This window comes from Oncorhynchus nerka, linkage group LG20 (genome assembly GCF_034236695.1).
Source record: "Oncorhynchus nerka isolate Pitt River linkage group LG20, Oner_Uvic_2.0, whole genome shotgun sequence".
NCBI classification, from domain to species: Eukaryota; Metazoa; Chordata; class Actinopteri; order Salmoniformes; family Salmonidae; genus Oncorhynchus; species Oncorhynchus nerka.
The window spans coordinates 70,593,486-70,610,017 of record NC_088415.1 but is presented as its reverse complement, the minus strand read 5'-3'; the positions used below and the strand labels follow the sequence as shown (position 1 = coordinate 70,610,017).

Below are 16,532 nucleotides of genomic sequence, written 5' to 3'. Positions count from 1 at the left end.
AGATCTAAACCAGGCCAGAACTTGTCCGTGTAGACCAATTTGGGTGTCCAATCTCTCCAGAAGAATGTTGTGATCGATGGTATCAAAAGCAGCACTAAGGTCTATTAGCACGAGGACAGATGCAGAGCCTCGGTCTGATGCCATTAAAAGGTCATTTACCACCTTCACAAGTGCAGTCTCAGTGCTATGGTGGGGTCTAAAACCAGACTAAAGCACTTCGTATACATTGTTTGTCTTCAGGAAGGCAGTGAGTTGCTGCGCAACAGCCTTTTCTAAAAATGTTGAAAGGAATGGAAGATTCGATATAGGCTGATAGTTTTTTATATTTTCTGGGTCAAGGTTTGGCTTTTTCAAAAGAGGCTTTATTACTGCCACATTTAGTGAATTTTGGTACACATACGGTGGATAGAGAGCCGTTTATTATGTTCAACATAGGAGGGCCAAGCACAGGAAGCAGCTCTTTCAGTAGTTTAGATGGAATAGGGTCCAGTATGCAGCTTGAAGGTTTAGAGGCCATGATTATTTTCATCATTGTGTCAAGAGATATAGTACTAAAACACTGACAGCATCAATGTGAGAGAATGACAATTTGCAACAATTTGATTCAGGTTACTCATGAAGCCGCTGATACAATGTTGACGCTTAAAGGATCACATGCTTTACAATCCTATATCTGGTATATACCGATGTACATTGTATGTGCAATGTAATGCAATGCACAGTGTCACAATGTGAAATTCTATTCATTTAATCTGGAGAGGGTATCGCTTCCACGCCATTTGCTTTCCCCAGTGCAGTCTGTCAGGCTTAATTGGAAGCCCTATTACAAGACTCTAATCTGACTCTGCTGCTCATTGGAAGTAATTCATTCAAGGCAGTGTCTATAAAAAGCCTATAACTCTCACTCCAGTCTCATCTTCTCCTTTATGCTCTCTCTCGCTTTCCAAAACATTGAATGAAGAGGGAATTATGAATTGTTTAACACAAACCTTTATTCACAAATTGTTGAATGGGGGGGAAAAAAACACTGACAAATCATTTGTATTATAATAAACACACCATTTTCACTTGGTTTATGTAAGATGCAGGCCTAGACAATACTTTAGATGTGTGTTGCTGAGTAATTTACTTATCTCTTTAAATTCATAGAGGGGTTATTTTCAGTTAAATCTATTTCTAAGGTGTAATCATTGGAAAGGTAATGTAATCATTATACAGTAGGTCTTGGTTCGAGTAGCTTGCAGCCCACTGTTTTAGCCAACCAAGGTAATCAGGAGTAGTTTTTGTTACAAGAGGTCTAAGCTCTTTTTTTCACACAGCAAATGTAGTCCAATCAGTCCCTCTCCCACTAATGCAGCACCGGGCCTGACTCTATTTATAAGACTGGGCGACTGAGGATGACAGAATCGATTATTCAGACTGACTCTGACTCTTCATTCTTATGAGCTGTTATTTAATGACTAGAGATAAAAATAGACATAGAACCTTACTTGAGGAGCTGAGGGAGGGAACGAAGGAGTGGACTTTTTAAGGTTCGGGGGTGATCATCATTTTCTTGGTTCATCTATTATTGATTTTCAAGAAGAAAATTATGCTGAGTGTGAATAACAAGGAGAGTTACAGTGAGCTCCAAAAGTGACACATTTACTGTAAATGATAATGGAATGGTTCTAAACAATTCTACATTAATGTGGATGCTATCATGATTACGGAGAGTTCTGAATGAATCGTGTATAATGATGAGTGAGAATTTCATGAGGCATAAATATCATCCCCGCCACAAAATGCTAACTTCCCCTGTTATTGTAATGGTGAGAGGTTAGCATGTCTTCGGGGATGATATTTGTGTGTCTGTAACTTTATACCTCATCATTATTCACGATTCATTCAGGACTATCTGTAATGGGCACAAAATAATCTGAAACACAACCAGAGCATCCAGTTGGGATGTATCACCGTCTGGTACGACAACTGCAGCGCCTGCAACAGCAGGGCTCTCCAGAGGGTGGTGCGGTCTGCCCAAGGCATCACTGGGGGCAAACTACCTGCCCTCTAGGACAGCTACAACACCCGATGTCACAGGGTGACCAAAAAGATCATCAAGGACAACAACTAGCCGAGCCACTGCCGGTTCACCCCGCTATCATCCAGAAGGCGAGGTCAGTACAGGTGCATCAAAGCTGGGACCGACAGACTGAAAAACAGCTTCTATCTGAAGGCCATCAGACTGTTAAATAGCCATCACTAGCACCTTAGAGGCTGCTACCCTATATACATAGACTTGAAATCACTGGACACTTTAATAATGAAACACTAGTCACTTTAATAATGTTTACATATTTTGCATTACTCATCTCATATGTAAATACTGTATTCTATTATATTCTATTGTATTTTAGTCAATGCCTCTCCGCATTGCTCGTCCAAATATTTAAATATTCTTTATTCCATTCCTGTACTTTAGATTTGTTTGTATTGTTTTGAGATTGTTAGATATTACTGCACTGTTGGAGCTAGAAACACAAGCATGTCACTACACCCGCAATAGCATCTGCTAAGCATGTGTATGTGACCAATAAAATTTGATTTGAACAAAGAGCAAATGCATCCAACAAGTTAGTTGAGTCACAAGCTTGATGCAATCATTGCGTGCTAGGAATATGGCACCAAATACTACACTTTTGGCTACTTCAACTTTAATACACATAAGTGAATTTGTCCCACTTTTGGTCCCTTAAAATGGGAGGACTGTGTACAAAAATAGCTGTAATTATAAACGATTCACCCGATATCAATGAAAATATCCTCAAATTAAAGCTGACAGTTTCCACTTTAACCTCATCGTCATTGTATAATTTCAAATACAAAATGCTGGAGTACAGAGCTAAAATAACAAAAAATGTGTCACTGTCCCAATACTTTTGGTGCTCATTGTATAGAGACAGTAAATATAGGTGAGAAGTAATGAGAATTTCCCAGAGAGGGCAAGGATGTATTTGGGCTAAACAGTGTTTCTAGTGGCAAAATACTCCCCCCTTCCTTTTCACTCTTTTTTCCCCTTTTCACTCTTGTTGATCAAACAAGATAGACAAATAAATGCATGTAAAAAAAAATATTTAAAAAAAGGCAAATAAGGTTTCATCTTCTATTATTTCACTGTTATTTCACAGAATTTGCCATGTTTATATTAATGAGGTAAAGCTGACAACGTCACGAAAACGATGCATATGCTTCACTGGGGCAGAATTCCATGAGTTATTGTGAATTTGGATGGCCAGATAGCCACCAACAATGACAAAACCTGCCATGTGGTGAATCGTAAGTGACTCATTTCAGCTAGTTTAATCTTGTTCTTGATTCCATGTCATGTTTTGAGCTGTTTTGACTGATTTCATGTAATCTATAATATGGTTTAAAATTCGCTAGCTAACTAAAAACTGTAATTATGTATTTGAGAGACAACAAATGCTCATTGTTCAAGTGTTTTTATATTTTTAATAAACATTGGAGACGAAACATTGTTGGCAACATGTAACCTATCTAAGCCAAACCCATCTGTTTTGCCTGCATATTTGTGCACGCGTCGGTTTTGTTAGTAAACAATCAACCCGTCTACAGTAAATACTAGTGTATGTCGTTGGTTATACCCCTCATAAAAAGATGTGGGGGCGAGGTTGCGCCAACTGATAGTCTGATCGTCGTCACCAAACACCAAAGAAGAAGAGCAGTCGTTAACCGGATGTTACGTCAAATCCACAAACAACCCAAGGCTGCTGAAATTTCTCTGGAGCAAAGCAGCATTTTCTGGAATAACCCTAAGTGGAAAACGATTATAAATCAGAACTGGGAATTTATCCGTCTATAAAAGAAAACTGGGACGCTGAAGAGCAAGGTAATTTGACTTCGTCTTTTGTTTTACAAGTGACACATTACTTTGAGTTTGATTGCTGGGCATCACCATCACAAAAACATTAACGTTAGCTAGCAGTAGCTTGTTGGCCTGTTAGTTAGCATCACCTATCTAGTCATAATGGTCATTTTGACAGCAACGCGAGTTACAGCAACATTTAGATGTTGGCTAGAACACTCCGTATGGTCTTTCGCTTTGGTGTTATTAGTGTTGAGTTGCTAGCTAATGTTTCATGCTAGGAGGCACAGTCAGGACGGCGAACAAAACTGGGGGTGTATTCATTACGTCTTGCAACGGAAACAGTTTAAGAACCAAACGGAAACATAGCAAGCGTAACGAAACGGAATTTGTCCAATAGAAATGCGTCTTCGTTGCAAAACGTTTTCTGTTGTAAAACGGTTTGCAACAGACGAAACGTTTTACAGCTATTGGCGTAATGAATACACCCCTGGTTATGCTAACGTTATCATAATAAGCAGCACACACGCATTAGCTAGATATGGTGGAAAGAGAAAAATATGAGACTACCAAGTTCTGTAACGTTACATTTATTTTGAAGGTAAAAAATAGCTACATAACTAAACGCTAGCTAGCTGACACATACCTGGCTAGCAGGCGTAGCACATCGCGTCATTTCCCACTACTAGTAAATCAGTACAGACCTGGAGTTTCATTATACTTACTATTGTAGCTTTCCCCCTGTGGTTGACTCCGAGGGGAGGGGGGGGGGGTTGTCAATCAAGCCTGTTTATTGTGAAGTTTTACCAGGGGTTAAACTCAACGCTGCGCCAGAATGTGACCTCTTTGGATGATAAAGCGTTGACCTTATGGCACCGTAACCCTCCAGCTGTCACTCAGACATACAAATTAGTTATTAGACAACTGCCAGGCCAGTCTCGGGTGGATAAAGTAATTGGAGTCTAAGATTAGCCCATTTTCAAGGTGCTTTGGTACTTCCATTGTTATCTTGGATATTTTGTTCCCTGAATCCCGGGGAAATGATTGGCCATTTGCACCGTAGTTTGTATAAGATTAGCCACGTTTTTCTCAACTCCATGATGTACATCACATCCAGTAACGGTGCGTGGGTAAAATCACTGAGCAAGCCAAGCCAGTAAAAAAGCCATATTACAACCTATGTTGGGATAATTGCATTGTTTGCTTTATAACCCATTAGTTCATACACCACCATGATATACAATAAGGCAGTGACCACAAAAAGACAAGTCACACAGTGGTGGAATAAATTCAACAAGCATATACGTTTGTTTCATCACAAAACCAGAGAGCAACATCTGTCCGGTGAAGTCCAAAAAGCAAATATTGCATACAAACAGTTATGTCACCTGCAGCATGGTCAAGCAAGTTAATGTTTTCAACAGTTTACTAAACAACTACTGATTTAGAAGCATGGAGTTACTATAAGTCAGCACAAAGACAACAGGAGCACTGCCTCTGCTATTCCAGCACCATTTCAACTTAATCATTTAAACATCATCAAATCAACAAGACTATATAGGCTTTGTTTTCGGTTTATTAAGTTAACTTAGATACCAAAAACAATTGAGTCTAATCAATGATGCTAAATAGTGTGTGTGTGCGTGCAATTAAAACAAGAAATGTTGACTCTCCCTACTTGTAGACTAGTTGAATGCCGATGCCATCCTTCTCACTCATGTTGGCAAAACGGTCTATGACTCTGTCATACAGTACACTTGTTCTTTTTGTTGTCAAAGACTAGCTAGCTGAAATGCTTGCTAGCCTGACTTCCTTTCATGGGCTAGCTAGTTAGTTAATGTGAGACTCCTAGGCTACATATTGAACTTCAATCATCTCAGGCCAGTGGCACAGCATACTCATTTATGGATGGATTAGAATACATAGATACATGGGCTACACATACTGAGACAGAGGGGTGCTGTTTCCCTAGCTTGGATGATTTCTCCAGTGAGATTCAGCCTCTTGCAAATTGACAGAACATTTTGGAAACACAGAGAGATTAAAGATAATTCTGTTCATTTTAATGTATTTATTGGTGAAATATTTGGGGAAACCTGGCTTTCATTGGCATCCATGAATACACACCACTGATCACATCAATGGAGTTGAGTGTAGACAACTAGATCGAGTCGCTGTCAGTCATAACTTGTCAAAATAAACATCTTACACCCTTTCTGTGTACCTCTGTTTTTCCACCCGAGCTGCGTGCTTTTCTTTGATTTCTTTTTTACTAAAACATTTGTCAAATGCAACCACTGACAGCAACTCAATCTAGTCGGAGGTATGCTCCGCCCACAGTCGTCGCAACCCAACTCCACTGAGATGCATATATAGTGGATTTGAGAAACTCAACTAGTTTAAGATGTGCAGTCCTGCATCTTATACTTTACTGTTTTCTCTTTACACAGGTTGGAAAAAGTTCTACAAAACAATGGTGGAATATTATCACATTTTAGGTGTCCAAAGAAATGCATCCCAGGAAGACATTAAAAAAGCGTAAGTATCCTTGTCAAGTGCTGTATACAGTGCCTTCAGAAATGTTCACACCCCTTGACTTTTTCCACAGTTTGTTGTATTACAGCCTGAATTTAAAATGGATTTAATTTAGATTTTGTATCACTGGTATACACACATTATCCCATAATGTTTAAGTGGTATTATGTTTTTATACATTTGTACAAATTAAATAAATGAAGAGCTAAAATGTCTTGAGTCAATAAGTATTCAACCGCTTTGTTATATGTTCAGAACTAAAAATGTAGTTCAGAACTAAAAATGTGCTTAAGTCACATAATACGTTGCACAAACTCACTCTGTGTGCAAAACAATGATCTGTAAGGTCCTTCAGTCGAGCAGTGAATTCCAAACACAGATTCAACCTCAAAGACCAGGGAGGTTTTCCAATGTCTCGCAAATGGCACCTATTAGTAAAAAAAAGCAGACATTGAATATCCCTTTCAGCATGGTGTAGTTATTAATTACACTTTGGATGGTGTTTCAATACACCCAGTCACTACAAAGATTCAGGTGTCCGACTCCTTTCTACCTCAGTTGCTGGAGAGGAAGGAAACCGCTCAGGGATTTCACCATGATGCCAATGGTGACATCAAAACTAATGGCTGTGATAGGAGAACTGAGGATGGATCAACAACATTGAAGTTATTCCACAATACTAACCTAAATGGCAGAGTGAAAAGAAGGAAGCCTATACAGAATAAAAATATTCCAAAACATGCGTCCTGTTTGCAATAAGGCACGAAAGTAATACTGCAAAAAATGTGGCAAAGAAATTAACTTTATGTCCTGAATACAAAGCATTATGTTTGGGGAAATTGGAAATCTATAGCAAGACTTAAATGGATGTCTAGCAATGATCAACAACCAAATTCAGAGTTTGAAGAATTGAAAATATATATAATAATCTGGAAATATTATACAATCCAGGTGTGCAAAGCTATTGGGTGTAGATGGGTGAGATTTTTTAATTTTTTATTCAGGCTGTTACACAGCGACACGTGGAATATGCCAATGGGTATATATACTTGCTGAAGGCACTGTATGTATTCCAATAGGTCAGGAAGGGTCAACTTTGATCTGAACTCATCATGAGGGGCTGCAGTGGTTTGCGGGTCTGTGTACCCACACATGCAGTCAGAGGGGGCCCCTAAGGGATATTTTGCCATGACTCATGGTATGTTAATATGATATCTGAGTGCGAGCAACAAAATCAATGGAGACCCACCGGTCCATAATTTGATCATTATTACTACAAGTTTAGATTGATACATTAATCTAAATAATTTTAGCTAACATGGTCTAATTGAGTTGCCTGGCTACACAAACTCCTTGTTCCGGAGTTTGCAATGAGTCTGGATCTGAGTGCCTCCCCGACAATTTCTAGAACTCAAACACATTCTAACCATTCTGGTTGGTCCCAGAAACCAGTGCGTTGGGCCAGAGCCAGAACACACTTGGGAGAAGCGGCATTTTGAAAATGCATCATTGGCGTTGAGACTGATTGGATAGAGATGATCGAATTGCTGATGACTTTTTTTTGTATCACACCCCTCATTTTGACCTCACCACAAACGACTTCAACAATGGCAGTCTGACTGAAGTACAGTTTGTAGTGAACATGAAGCAGTGGAAGAATTCAGTTTGTTGTCAGGTAACTAATTGAGTGACTGACATAAGAGAAACTGTTGCTGCACAACCACGTATGGAAATTGCATTCTATTATTCTAACTGCTATTCTATTTTTATTTTTCATAAATGTTTTGGATTATTGATCCGCGGGCATACAAAAGGGGGCTGCCAGTTGCCCATCCCTGCAATAGACTGGCACTAGATGGCTTTTTCTGATATTTTAAATGTGTGATCTATACTGGGATAATGACATTTTGTACGAAACAGGCCCCTTGAGTTGCTGTCTAATGTATTTCTAAACTTTCAGGTACAGAAAATTGGCACTAAAATGGCATCCAGATAAAAACCCAGAAAATAAGGAAGAGGCAGAGAAAAAGTTCAAGGAACTTTCTGAGGCCTATGAAGTTCTGTCAGATGGTAAGTCATACATTTTGAAAGGTGTTTGAAGTCGAGAGAACAGTATTTATGATACACTGAGGAAAAATATAAACGCAACATGTAAAGTGTTGGTTCCATGTTTCATGAGCTGAAATAAAATATCCCAGAAATGTTCCATACGCACGAAAACGTATATTTCTCTAATTTTGTGCACACATTTGTTTACCTTCCTGTTAGTCAGCATTTTTAATTTTCCAAGATAATTAATCTACCTGACAGGTGTGGCATATCAAGAAGCTGGTTAAACAGCATGATCATTACAGAGGTGCACTTTGTGCTGGGGACAATAAAAGGCCACCCTAAAATGTGCAGTTTTGTCATATAAAACAAGGCCACAAATGTCTCAAGTTTTGAGGGAGCGAGAAATTGACATTCTGATTGCAGGAATGTCCGCCAGAGCTGTTGCCAGAAAATGTCATGTTAATTTCTCTACCGTAATCTGTCTCCAACGTCGTTTTAGAGCATTTGGCAGTACATCTAACCAGCCTTTCAACCGAAGACCACATGTTACCAAGCCAGCGTCGTTTGGGCATGCGGTGATGTCAATGTCGTAAACAGAGTGCCACATGGTGGCGGTGGGGCTATGGTATGGGCAGGTATAAGCTACGGACAATGAACACTTGCATTTTGTCGATGGCAATTTGAATGCACAGAGATACCGTGACGAGATCCTGAGGCCCATTGTCGTGCCATTCCGCTGTCATCACCTCATGTTTCAGCATGATAATGCAGGGCCCCATGTCGCAAGGATCTGTACACAATTCCTGGAAGCTGAAAATGTCCCAGTTCTTCCATGGCCTGCATACTATGTGAAGGAGATGTGTTGCGATGCATGAGGCAAATGGTGGTCACACCAGCTAGACTGGTTTTATGATCCACGCTCAAACTTAAATAAATATTTTTAAAGGTACGCTATATATACAAAAGTCTGTGGACACCCCTTCAAATTAGTGGATTTAGCTATTTCCGCCACACACGTTACTGACAGGTGTTGAGGGCACTGCCATGCAATCTCCATAGACAAACATTGGCAGTAGAATGGCCTTACTGAAGAACTCAGTGACTTTCAATGTGGTGCCATCATATGATGCCACCTTTCCAACACGTCAATTTGTCAAATTTCTGCACTGCTAGAGCTGCCCCGGTATACTGTAAGTGCTCTTATTGTGAAGTGGAAACGTCTAAGAGCAACAACGGCTCAGCCGTGAAGAGGTAGACCACACAAGCTCACATAACAGGACTGCCGAGTGCTGAAGCGCGTAGTGTCTAAAAATTGTCTGTCCTCTGTTGCAACACTCACTACCCAGTTCCAAACTGCTTCTGGAAGCAACTTCAGCACAATAACTGCTCGTTGGGTGCTTCATGAAATGGGTTTCCATGGCTGAGCAGCCACACACAAACCTAAGATCACCATGCACAATGCGAAGCGTTGGCCGGTGTGGTGTAAAGCTCACCTCCGTTGGACTCTGGAGCAGTGGAAATGCGTTCTCTGTAGTGCTGAATCACGCTTCTCCATCTGGCAGTCTGACGGACAAATCTGGGTTTGGCGAATGCCAGGAGAACGCTACCTGCCCCAATGCATAATGCCAACTGTAAAGTTTTGTAGAGGAGTAGTAATGGTCGGGGTTTGGGCTAGGCCCCTTAGTTCCAGTGAAGGGAAATCTTAATGCAACAGCATACAATGACATTCTAGACAATTCTGTGCTTCCAACTTTGTGACAACCGTTTGGGGATGGCCCTTTCCTTTTTCAGAGAGATCCATACAGAAATGGTTTGTCAAGATTGGTGTGGAAGAACTTTACTGGCCTGCACAGGGCTCTGACCTCAACCCCATCAAACACCTTTGGGATGAATTGGAAGGGGCAGACTGCGAGCCAGGCCTAATCGCCCAACATCAGTGCCCGGCCTCACTAATGCTCTTGTGGCTGAATAGAAGCAAGTCCCCGCAGCAACGTTCCAACATATAGCGGAATGCCTTCCCAGAAGAGTGGAGGCTGTTAGAGCAGCAAAAGGGGGACCAACTCCATATTAATACCCATGATTTTGGAATGAGATGTTGGTCGAGCATACTTTTGGTAATGTAGTGTATCTGTGACCAACAGATGCATATCTGTATTCTCATTAATGTCAAATCCATAGATTAGGGCCTAATGAACTTATTTCAATTGACTGATTTCCTTTTGAACCCTAACTCGGTAAAATCTTTGACATGTTGCATTTTTTAACTTTTGTTCAATATTTATGAATAATGCACTGATATCGGCATCTGTGACATGTAAGGTCCATCTAACCAAAATATATATTTTTTCTTGTCAAGGAAACGGTTTGTTCACATATCATAGCAGCGCCCACAACAGTTATGCTATTGTTGAACTATGTGTTAATGCAATGTGAGTAGTTGAGGTTGAAAAAGATTGCATTTGATTCCTTTTGAAATTCCCCCTAATAATCCAATAAGAGATGTACGCTGATCTGCAGGTACTGACCCAGAATGATTTCCACCTGAACGCTTGGCAAGCATAGTGTTTTTCACTTGTTATCATGCTGTTTGAGTAATTTCACTTTGTTTTGATGGGAGTTGACTTTTGTTTTATTTTCTGTTGTAGCCAACAAGAGGAACATGTATGATCGCTATGGTAAAGAAGGTCTAACAACAAACAACGGCGGAGGTGGTGAGTCCTTTCTTTATTAGGCTCTTGGCGGATATCTCAAATGTATGCATTTATTTTGTGGAAGTGTTAATTTTGTAAATCTGTAAACAATCATAACACTTATTATTATTTCCACTAACCATATTTAACCTTTGTTTTCATTTAGGTGGACATTACCACAATGGTGATCACTTCAACGAAGGGTTCACGTTCCGCAATCCAGAAGACGTCTTCAGGGAGTTCTTTGGGGGTCGAGATCCTTTTGCTGATTTCTTTGGTGAGCATTTCTGAGTATTGTTTTTTGAGTATTGATAAGACATTGTGAAAATATATGTATTGTTGTCAGAGCGAGCTGCAGATGGAAGTGAGGGACAATCAGTAGGAAATAGGCGAGCAAAGAGAATGAAGGACAGAGATGAAAGAGGGAGCCAGTCGTCCTTTATGAGGACCATGTTGGGTTGGTTACTATAGACTTAGAAGGCTTATTTTAGCAACTGATAATATTAATCATTTAGTTCAGAGCATCTACTAAATTGGAGTTTTACGGTTAGTAAATTGCATTACATTCACTTTCAATTAGATCTATTTATATAATAATACAAATCATTTGGTGGTTACTTATTTATGTCCTGCTTACAGTGCCTTCAGAAATTATTCACACCCTTTCACTGTTTCCACCACATTCTGTTGTGTTACAGCCTACATTTTAAATGGATTAAATTGGGATTTTGTGTCACTGGCCTACACACAATACCCCATAATGTCAAAGTGGAATTATGTTTTTAGAATTTTTTACAAATTAATGAAAAATTAAAAGCTGAAATGTCTGGAGTCCATATGTATTCAACCCCTTTGTTATGGCAAGTCTAAATAAGTTCAGCAGTATACATGTGCTTAACAAGTTGCATGGACTCAAACCGTGCAAAACTAATGTTTAACATGATGTTTGAACGACTATCTTCAAAATTCAAAAGGCACTCGCACATCTGACCTATCTTTTTTGCAGGTGCATGGTAACAGTTGAATAAAATAAGAAACCTGCTCAGTGCTCTTGATAGGGGCATAATTCATGTTCACATTTACAACACAATATACAGTATATCACAGAAGTGAGTACAACCCTCACATTTTTGTAAATATTTGAGTATATCTTTTCATGTGACAACACTGAAGAAATGACACTTTGCTACAATGTAAAGTAGTAAGTGTACAGCTTGTAAAACAGTGTAAATTTGCTGTCCCTTCAAAATAACTCAACACACAGCCATTAATGTATAAATCGCTGGCAACAGAAGTGAGTACACCCCTAAGTGAAAATGTCAAAATTGCAAATTTACACGGTTATACAAGCTGTACACTTATTACTTTACATTGTAGCAAAGTGTCATTTCTTCAGTGTTGTCACATGAAAAGATATACTCAAATATTTACATGTTGCGACTGGATAATCCCTGTCGTTTCTCCTAATTGAACTTTTATGTTCACAAAGTCTCTGTGAGAGCGAGAAGTTTTACCTACGTAGCACAGCCCACGTGGACATTTAATAATGTAGTTAACATGGGTGGTGGAGCACGTAATAATGTCATTTATTTGGCACCGTTTTCCTGTATGTGGGTGGCAGAAATATTCACACTTCATCATATTGTTGCAATATGCACAACCTCTGCATTTATAGCTACCATTCGGAAGAGGGCATACAAGAGACTGGCTGATTTTTATGTTGTTGTGGCTGGCAGTTGGCATGAACCAATTTATCGTGTAAATTGCGACCTCCTATATACAGTAAGTGGTGGGTTCTTAAATTCAGCTGGCAAAGCTGGGTCTGATGATAAAACATGCCAGTGACTACCTTCCAATGCCTCGCAAAGAAGGGCACCTATTTGTAGATGGGTAAAAAAATAAAAGCAGACATTGAATATCCCTTTGAGTGAAGTCATTAATTACACTTGATGGTGTATCAATACACCCAGTCACTGCATAGATACAAGCGTCCTTCTTAACTCCGTTGCTGGAGAGAAGTCCAATAGTGACTTTAAAACAGAGTTTAATGTCTGTGATAGGAGAACTGAGGATGGATCAGCAGCATTGTAGTTACTTCACAATACTAACCTAAATGACAGAGTGAAAGTAAGGAAGCCTGTACAGAATAAATATATTCATCAACAGGCATCCTGTTTGCAATAAGTCACTAAAGTAAACCTGTAAAAAAAATGTGGCAAAGAAATTCACTTCTGTTTGGGGTAAATACAACACGTCACTAAATATCATTCTTCATATTTTCAAACATGGTGGTGGTTACATGTTATGGGTGTGCTTGCCATCGGCAAGGACTAGGGAGTTTTTAAAAAGAAACCGAATAGAGCTAAGCACATGTAAAGTCCTAGAGGAAAACCTGGTTCAGTCTGCTTACCAACCGACACTAGGACACAAATTCACCTTTCAGCAGGACAATAACCTTAAACACAAGGCAAAATATACACTGGAGTTGCTTACCAAGAAGACAGTGAATGTTCCCAAGTGGCCAAGTAAAAAATATTGTGCAATTCAGGTGTGCAAAGCTCTTAGAGATTTCTCCAGAAAGACTTGCTGCCAAAGGGGATTCTAACATGTATTGACTAAGGGGTGTGAATACTTTTATAAATCAGATATTTCTATATTTCATTTTCAATACATTCTAAAAACATGTTTTAATTTTGTCATTATCGGGTATTGTGTATAAAATATCATTTTAATCCATTTTGAGTTCCGGCTGTAACGCAACAAAATGTAGAATAAGTCAAGGGGTATGAATACATTCTGAAGGCACTGTACATTTGTCCTGAAATGGAAATGTGTTTTTTTTGCATATCCCAACTCCCCCTTGGACACCCTCAGAAATTTGTTTCAGGGTCCACCATTAGCAACGTCAACCCTGGCGCAATAAGGGTTAAGTGCCTTGGGCACATCGGCAGTTTTTCACCTTGTTGGCTCAATTATTCGAACTAGCGACCTACCTGCAGACCTATAGCTGACAGCTTGCAGTCAATTTCTCATTGTTTATAGCTTGAGTTGTCATCTGGAAACTGAAGTCTTTCTTCTCTTCTTGGTTTTTATTTTCTTCTCATGCAGGAGGGGATCCGTTTGGGGATGAGTTTTTTGGTGGAGGGCGGAGGCACCACAGGGGGGTGAGCAGGAGTCGGACTGGGGGTCCCTTCTTCGGGGGATTCGGAGGCTTCCCACCCTTTGGTGCAGGTTTTACAGCATTTGAACCAGGTCAGGAAACACTGGTCCCTCTTTAAAAAAATGTATTCCAAAGAAACAAACCTTTTAAATTATGTTATTACATGTAACTAATTACCAGTTCACACTGTATTTTCTTGGGAAATACCAGGTCCTGTCTGTACTGTCAAACTGTGTAGGGGTGAGTCGGGTATGTTTAGCTATTTTTTTTATTTTTTATTTTTTTTATTTTTTTACATTCGGTATCACTACATCAATAGAAATATTGTATTATTTCTAACAAAGATATCTACATATATTTCAGGACGTTTTTTTTTAAACATTTTATTTAACTAGGCAAGTCAGTTAAGACAAACTCAACCGAGGAAGGCAATTATCTATATTTTCTCCCCAATTTCACCCACTAATCACACGAATGTCTTCAAAATACTGTGCATATTATGTATAAAACTGACCATTTTTTATGGTATATCGATTAGCCATTGGCTCAACTTGGCCCTTGCCAAATGGAACAATTTACCCCAAAGTAACTATTCTGATTATATTAGCCCACACAGCTACAAGGATGCACTTTCATGCTGATGTGTAAAATGGTCTTAAAATGATCTACTTTGGTTTAGATAAAAACATCATGAAACCTATAACACACTACATTTATTTGACTTTTGAGAATCTTCTTATTGGACCTAACTTGCTTACCACTTTTTTTCATGTGGTTTCTTCCTTCACACTCCATGATGAGTGCTTCACTAATTATTTGACACAACTTACCCCTCTCTCCCCTACAGCTATCAATCCATAGCATTTAGATATGTTTGTTATGGATCCATGAGTGAATGCCATTTCTCTGTTCTCTGACAGGCTTTACCTCTTTTGGACACATGGGTCAGATGGGTCACATGGGTCAGATGGGTCACATGGGTCAGATGGGCCACATGGGTCACATGGGTCATCTGGGAGGAGGCGGCGGCCACGGCGGCTTCACTGCCTTCTCCACCTCCTTTGGCGGTGGGGGTGGAGGTGGGGGTGGAGGTGGTGGGATGGGCAACTTCCGCTCTGTGTCAACCTCCACCAAATTCATCAACGGCAGGAAAATCACAACAAAAAGGTACTTTAGATTAGTAGTAGCTCTAACCACACAGTGAAGTTGATATTTTTTTGTCTTTAATTGTGATGGTTTCAAGGGGGAATAGAACAGTAGATGGCTAGTTGCAATTAGGCTAGATAGCATCTGATGATAGTGTGTCCTTTACCATTGCTTCTTTTAGAAGTGCATTGATTTAGAAAAGGAACACTAAAATGTATCTTAAATTCCCCCATACTTTTAGAATTGTGGAGAATGGACAGGAACGAGTAGAGGTGGAAGAAGACGGACAGTTAAGATCACTAACCATCAATGGTAAGGAACAACTACTGCGACTGGATAACAAGTAATCTCCTGGAACATTACCAGCACAAACTTGAGCTTAAAAAAACAATGTTATACCATTGTTTGGATGTATGTACTTTTGGTTTTTCCCTTGTTAGCATTTGTAGGTCAAGGTGTCCATTAGGAAAATAAAATGTTCTATGCATTTTGTTAATGTATTTATGAATTGGAGCTGTCAACAATTTGGCTTAGGATGGTGTGTTTTTACTTGCGTTTGGGTAAGTTAGGACCAGACAACTTTTGTTTGTACTGTCTTTCTGTATGCACTTCTTCACTCTATTGCAGTCTCCATGGGCTTATTGCCTTTGATAGTGTTTTGGACAAGGAACGCATTGTGCATTTAGATAAAGCATGACTTGGCTTTTTCGTCTGGACATTAATATGAGTGTTGAACTGGAAAACTTAACCCTTGCTTTAAAACCCTGTTTACGACCTAATTGCTTGTCTAACCTTTGTTAGTAAAACATTTTTTGTAAAATGCGTGTAGAAAGTGTTAATATGCTATTTTATTTGTTCTAATACGAGTGTATTTTTTAATTTTTTTTGTTCATTTCAGCATGTATGCCAATAAATGTTCCTCAATCTTAATGTTATTATTGCATAACCATGCACAAATTAATGATTCATTATATAAATTATATATGAATATACAACAAATTTTGTGTACTTTGTAAAACAATTTAAAATCAATAAATATGAATTTCATCCTTTTTGGGGATGGGACAAACAGTCTTGGGTG

The 16,532-nt window shown here is 39.3% G+C and overlaps 1 protein-coding gene across 3 annotated transcripts in view; it reads left to right on the top strand.

The window, feature by feature from the left end:
* Positions 1–3,725: 3,725 nt before the first annotated feature.
* Positions 3,726–16,532, top strand: part of LOC115103057 (dnaJ homolog subfamily B member 6-like) — a 16,670-nt gene continuing 3,863 nt past the window's right edge. The window contains exons 1-9 of one of the 3 annotated variants that reach the window (XM_029623654.2): positions 3,726–3,892; positions 6,319–6,406; positions 8,364–8,473; positions 11,101–11,166; positions 11,312–11,422; positions 14,254–14,397; positions 14,516–14,554; positions 15,226–15,472; positions 15,693–15,763. In XM_029623654.2, the coding sequence (XP_029479514.2) occupies positions 6,342–6,406; positions 8,364–8,473; positions 11,101–11,166; positions 11,312–11,422; positions 14,254–14,397; positions 14,516–14,554; positions 15,226–15,472; positions 15,693–15,763 (853 nt within the window). In that variant the 5' untranslated portion in view covers positions 3,726–3,892; positions 6,319–6,341. Of the gene's footprint in view, positions 3,893–6,318; positions 6,407–8,363; positions 8,474–11,100; positions 11,167–11,311; positions 11,423–14,253; positions 14,398–14,515; positions 14,555–15,225; positions 15,473–15,692; positions 16,526–16,532 lie in introns of those variants that run through there. The other 2 variants (XM_029623656.2, XM_029623655.2) reach the window with 2 other exon arrangements.